Here is a 6,000-nt window from a genome sequence, read left to right on the forward strand (position 1 = left end):
GTGGATTCTTAACCAGGTCCCAGCCCAGGTTGGTCGAGGGTCACTGACATGTGGGACTATGTAAGAGCTTCTCACCTGTGGGGAGCTGCACAGTCTTGATCACGGTTTAGTCGTCTTATCTGGAAGTGACTGAGCAAGGAGCCTGGCTGCAGCCCACTAGCTCAGCATCAAGGATGTCCTTCAGAGAAGCTGTGATGCTACTGCCTATGCGTTCTTCTTGTGTGCCCATGAACCAGACCCACGGTGTGGCCCACACACCTTTCTAAAGACCCCAGGGTCCTCTGTTTACCTGGACCTCATGGGCATACTTTTATTTTGTCAATAAAAAAAGTCCTAGAGGTACATTAGCTCATCAATGTCAAATTTGGGGTCAGAGTAGGATAGTGTTGCATTTGCTTCATTTTTAACGCCTTGTAAGCCCAGTCCACCGAGAATGGATACATAACCTGTATCTAATCTTGAGGAAACATCTGATACACCCAAATCGAGGACATTCTGCAGAATGGCTACCTATATTCTTCAAAGATGAGAAGGTTGTAAAACAGAAAGCCTGAAGAACTGCCCGGATTAAAGGACATTAATAAAACTTGACAACCAATGTCGCAGATAATTTCCATTGGATCCTGAACCAGGGGATAATCTTTTCTATTTGCAATTAGATTGGGTCTTTTTGCAAAATGGGAATAATATTTCTAGGCTGGATAATAGTATTGTATCCATACTAGTTTCAGGATTTTGATTTTTTGGGTGAGGGTGGCAACAACACATGAATTATTTTAGGGGTAAAGGGACATTATATGCCGTTTACTCTCAGATGGTCCAGAGAAAAGCATCTGTGTCTGTCTGTGTAAAGATGATAGGGGAAGATTGAGAAATAAATGTGGTCAGATGTTAGCAGCTGGGGAATCCAAGTATATGGGAATGTTTTTCTGCTGGTAATAGCTGTTCTATAAATCTGAAATTATTCCAAAACAGTTAAAAAATGAAGGGATATCCGCTTAGGCAACATTGCAAGACTCTGTATCTACAAAAAACATTATAAAATTTAGCTGTGCATGGTGGCATGCACCTGTGATTCCAGCTAATCAGGAGGCTGAGGTGAGGGGATGGCTTCAGCCCAGGAGGTCAAGGCTGCAGTGATCTGTGATCACGGCACTGTACTCCAGCCTGGGTCACAGAGTGAGACCCTGTCTCCAAAAAAAAAGAGTAAACATTAAATCATCAAATACTTTATTTTGTTACTAAGCTAGAAAGTAGATGACTGTATTTTATGTCCCTTTGAACAGTAATTGTTGAATAAAGGTTTCTCAGTTACTTCTCACTTCAGCTGAGAGTGAGTAGTGTAGAACACTGTTTCCAAGGCTCTGGATGCTGGCACTGCCTACTAGATGTTCTGTGATGATAGAAGTGTTCCAGCCTGCAGCATCCCGGAGAGTAGCCGCTAGCCACATGCGAGTTCATGCTTATAAAGCTATATGGGGCTAGCTGCTGCCAGCTGGGATGGTGCAGTTCCAAAGTTTTCTCTGATAGTGTTCAGGTATACTGAAATTATGTATTTTTATTTTTATTATTTTTTTGAGACAGAGTTTCGCTCTCGTTACCCAGGCTGGAGTGCAATGGCGCGATCTCGGCTCACCGCAACCTATGCCTCCTGGGTTCAGGCAATTCTCCTGCCTCAGCCTCCTGAGTAGCTGGGATTACAGGCACACGTCACCATGCCCAGCTGATTTTTTTTGTAATTTTAGTAGAGACGGGGTTTCACCATGTTGACCAGGATGGTCTCAATCTCTTGACCTCATGATCCACCTGCCTCGGCCTCCCACAAAGTGCTGGGATTACAAGCTTGAGCCACCTCGCCTGGCAATTATGAATTTTTAATACTTTAACACATTGTTACAAAAAATCTCACTTTGCACGTGTTTTTGCTCATGAAACTTTTAATATTCCCTGAGCTTTACTCCTCTCAAATTCCCAAAACTTTTTATCCTTAGTGTCAGTAAAAAAAAAAAAAAGTCCAGTAGATATATTTGTTTGTTTATCTTTAATCCGGAGCCAGCAAAAGGATGTGATTCTGAGCCATGTGTTGTATCTGCAGGAATTCAGCTGAAAAAGGTGCAGGAGCAGCGGGAGCAGGAGGCCAAGCGGGAGCCTGTGGGGAACGACGTGGCCACGATCCTGTCCCGGCGCATCGCCGTGGAGTACAGCGACTCTGACGACGACTCGGAGTTTGACGAGAATGACTGGTCCGACTGAGCAGGGGCCAGCGGGAGGCCGCGTGTGGGAGCGTGTTGAAGATTTTAAGTGGTCTCCACACCCAAATATTGGTATTCTAATCCCGTAGCATAGCACCTTTTGTATAAATAATGTGATATTGCTTCTGCACATCCAAAAATTCTGGGTCTTTTCAGTATTTACTGTGTAATACTTAAGTGCCACTAAACATAGCAAATTGTGCTGCACATGAGGAATAGGCTGTCACTATCGCATTGTCCTGAAAACAGCATCTGCTTTCCTCTTGGCCATGAGAGTATCTAGTGCAGTTTGGGTTTCCTCTTACTGATCAATATAACTCTGCAGACTTGCTGTGTGTTTGTGAAGCTGCCTGGTGTTAGGTCTCTGCAAGACTAATGACTATGTCACAGTGATGTCTTCCAACCAGTAAGTGATATTGTTTCACCATTTTGGTTTTTTCTTTTCTTTTTTTAAAGGTGGTGTTTCTGAAGAAGTTGGTTTTAGAGGAAAAAGTTTAACAAATAGGGAGAATCAAATGTTTCTGCTTTCAGTTTCTTGGCTTGGTGACCTCTGAGTGAATCTGAATGCTCTGCTGAATAATTTCATTGCCTCTGCGCATGCTTGTCAAATATGAAATTGGAAGGGCCTTTTCAGGCTGGATTCCCTGTGGGCATTTGCTTTGTAAATGCCTGTTGATGGTTTTGCAAGAGAGTTCAGCAGCTCAACAGTAATCGTGAAGAACAGGGTCCTTTTTCCTTCCGGGGCCATTGGAGATGATACTCAGCTTACTGGCCAGCCCCTCCAGCATGGCCACCAGCTGGCCGGAACAGATGCAAGCAGTCCATGACTCTGGGAGCTGTGCTGATGAGCTGGGCTGAGCTGCGGTACCGGGCCTGGGCTGCACAGGAGCCCTGCTCCTTTAATTTCCTGACAGCCACGTCCAGAGTGAGCCGCAGGAGTTCTTAGCTCCTCAGCAAGCAACAGAGAGCACTTTAGATGGCACCTTATGCCACCTGATCGGAATTTTGAAAGCTTAGGTTTAGGTGAAAGTAGATATTGACAGCTATTCACTGTTGATGGTGCTGGGGCCAGATTAGGCATCACTCCTGTGAGGAGGGCCTTCGCCCTGTCTGAGAAGCACATGGTTCTCCTCTCTCCTGTTGTTGGCACATTAAACGATAAAGAGCACCTCATGAGATTCATGCAGCACAGCACTGTGCCCTCACCTCCCCGCTTCCATTGCTCCCATGTGGCAGTACCAGGGACCCATGGGGAAACTGAAGAATGAGAGCCTCTGTATTTTGTAATTCTGGTTGAAAGGTAACTATTTGTGTAGAGTAAACAGGTGCGCCAGGCATTGATTATAGGTATGACTTGAAAAATATGCTAACACCCTCGACTTACTAAGGACCTTAACCTACCTAACAGAACTTCATATGCCTTGTGGTTATGTTACTCAGTTATGGTGAAGCGAAGAATCCAGAGCTAAAAGTAGAGCTGTTTGAGGTGATGGTAGGAGTGTGAACAGGATGGTGACTCGGGGGTTTTGTTAATGCATCCGAGCAAGTCAGCCAGCCCCCAGGTCCCCTCAGTGTGTGTGTGTGTCTCGAGTGGACACCTATTGGGCTTCTGGGCAGTGATTGTACAAAGCCTGTCCTTTGGGTTCAGGTGTGTAGATCTGAATCCCTGAAAAGCCTCATGTCTGCATCCCCTTTTCAAGCCTGCTTCCCTGGCGTGTCTGTCTCTCCTCCGTCCCAGGTGCTGGGGGCGTGCTCTCTTCAGCATCTCTTCCTAAAGCTGGTCACCACTAGGCTGTCCCTATAAATTCCTTGAATATAAATAACAGTTATTAATGAACTTCTAAATTTCTAATTTCTCTCCCCTCCCCCCCCAGAAAGGGCCTACTGCATTGGCATTATTCTTAGGACTTTTGAGACTTTTAAAGTCTTCCTTACTTGTCTTTCTTGTTGCTTTTGTATTAGGAGTTCCCCATGTGGGTCTAGAACTCCCATTTGGTAATGCTTCCTTGTTTTTTAAGGCCCTTCTGTTCTCAGGATGGAGAGAACACAGAAGCTACTATCCATGCCAGGATTTATTCATATATATCTTATTACAATAAAATTAGTGGCACTTTATTCATAAATATTCATGAGCCTGTTAATTATTAGTTGTCTTCCTGTAGTTGAATCAACAAGTTATTTTCAACTCTATTTTATGACTTGTGAAAAGCGTTTGCCCTGTTGTGTTCCATAACCTTTAAGAGAATGGAAAATGACTAAAATCCAGTTTAGATTATTTTTAGAGTATTTTTCCAGCAAATTCAATTTATTCTGAAATTTAAATCCAGATCTTTTCTAATATGGTATTATATGAAAAGAATAAAGTGAAGATTTGAATTTTCAGTTTCATTTTCAAAAACCATTTACCAAAACAAATGGAGAAGAAACATTTAAAAGCACATTTCATTTCTGTGAACTTCGTTTTAAATTACAGTTATAAATCATAAGGTAATTTTTAATTGTCCTCATATTACTTCTCCAGGTCTGTTTTAGTTTAATGTCTTCTAAGCATTTTTCTCATAGCATAGACGTAGGGAAGGGATGGAAAGTCTGCCCATTCCCCAGTGGCTGCACGCACAGGAGGCGGCGGAGCACAAGGCAAGTGAGTTTGCACTGTCAGCCCCAGACTGTAAGCTTGGCTGCACTGATGTTTTCTTTACTAAGGATACTATCCAAAATTAACATTTTCATCTCAGTAAATTTTTAGAACATCAGGATGTTTTCTGAGCACCAAGTGGCTAGGTTGTAAAAGTTTTGTAATAATTTGCAATTAAAATACATGATACATTTTAATCCATTAAAGACTAGTGGGAATGTATCAGCCAGAGTAGCAAGTAATTTTTGTTTTATAAATTAGAGTATCTGTCATCTTGCAGTATTACCAATGCTGTTGTAAATTGAATTTAAAGTGGTATTAAAAAAAAAAACTCCTGTTAAACAATTTTTATCTGTTTGTATATCTTACTATAGATTATGTACAAGTAACATCTAAATAAAATGACACTTTTAACCCTATGAGGTTTTGCTTCTTTATAACAGCGTTGTATGTTTGGCTTTTTTGGAAGAGAACTTGGTGTTAAGTGTTTGTTTTTGTTTTTAGCATTTTCCTTATTAGACAACAGAAGACACTACCTTGATTTTCATTTAAATTTGTACATAATTTTTGTGTCACCAAGAGTTCAGATTGAATTCCTGAGTGACTTGGGGAAGTACCAGTCTGGTTAGAAAGCAAAGGCCATGCTGGGAGCAGGGAGCCACTTGTTGAGAGGATAGAGCCTGGGGCAAGGGCTCTTAAATCCATTATGCTCACCGATAACAGTGAATAACGTGCTATAGTATGTATTGCTTATGAAATGTTTACGCTTAATCCTTAAAATAAACCTTAACATTCTTTTTCACATGTGAGAAAACTAGAGTGAAGCTAAGTTACTCTCTCAGGGACCTTGGTGGATAGAATACTCAGTCCTGGGGCAGAATCACATGTGGGGGTAATGGGAGTTGAGATTGGGTGGCTAAGTGTGGCCACATACATCAGAGACAGCCAGACTGAGGTCAGGCTTCCTGTAGTGGCTGCTTTCAAGTTTCTGATGCACACGGTGTATATACCTCTGCTATAGCACACATCATGCGGTGTGCTGGCTGGTTCCATGTGTAGCCTTTCACTGGACTGTGTGTTCCATGTAGACCGAAGTCATCTTTGCATCCTGAG

General features: G+C 42.5%; 1 protein-coding gene across 11 annotated transcripts in view; it reads left to right on the forward strand.

Moving 5' to 3' along the window:
* Nucleotides 1-5,306, forward strand: part of WASF3 (WASP family member 3) — a 120,018-nt gene extending 114,712 nt beyond the window's left edge. For all 11 annotated transcript variants that reach the window (XM_035302400.3, XM_035302402.3, XM_078375213.1 and 8 more), the window contains one exon: nt 2,096-5,306. In XM_035302400.3, coding sequence (XP_035158291.1) covers nt 2,096-2,253 — 158 coding nt within the window. In that variant the 3' untranslated portion in view covers nt 2,254-5,306. The remainder of the gene's footprint in view (nt 1-2,095) is intronic.
* Nucleotides 5,307-6,000: the final 694 nt, after the last annotated feature.

This window comes from Callithrix jacchus, chromosome 5 (genome assembly GCF_049354715.1).
Source record: "Callithrix jacchus isolate 240 chromosome 5, calJac240_pri, whole genome shotgun sequence".
NCBI classification, from domain to species: Eukaryota; Metazoa; Chordata; class Mammalia; order Primates; family Cebidae; genus Callithrix; species Callithrix jacchus.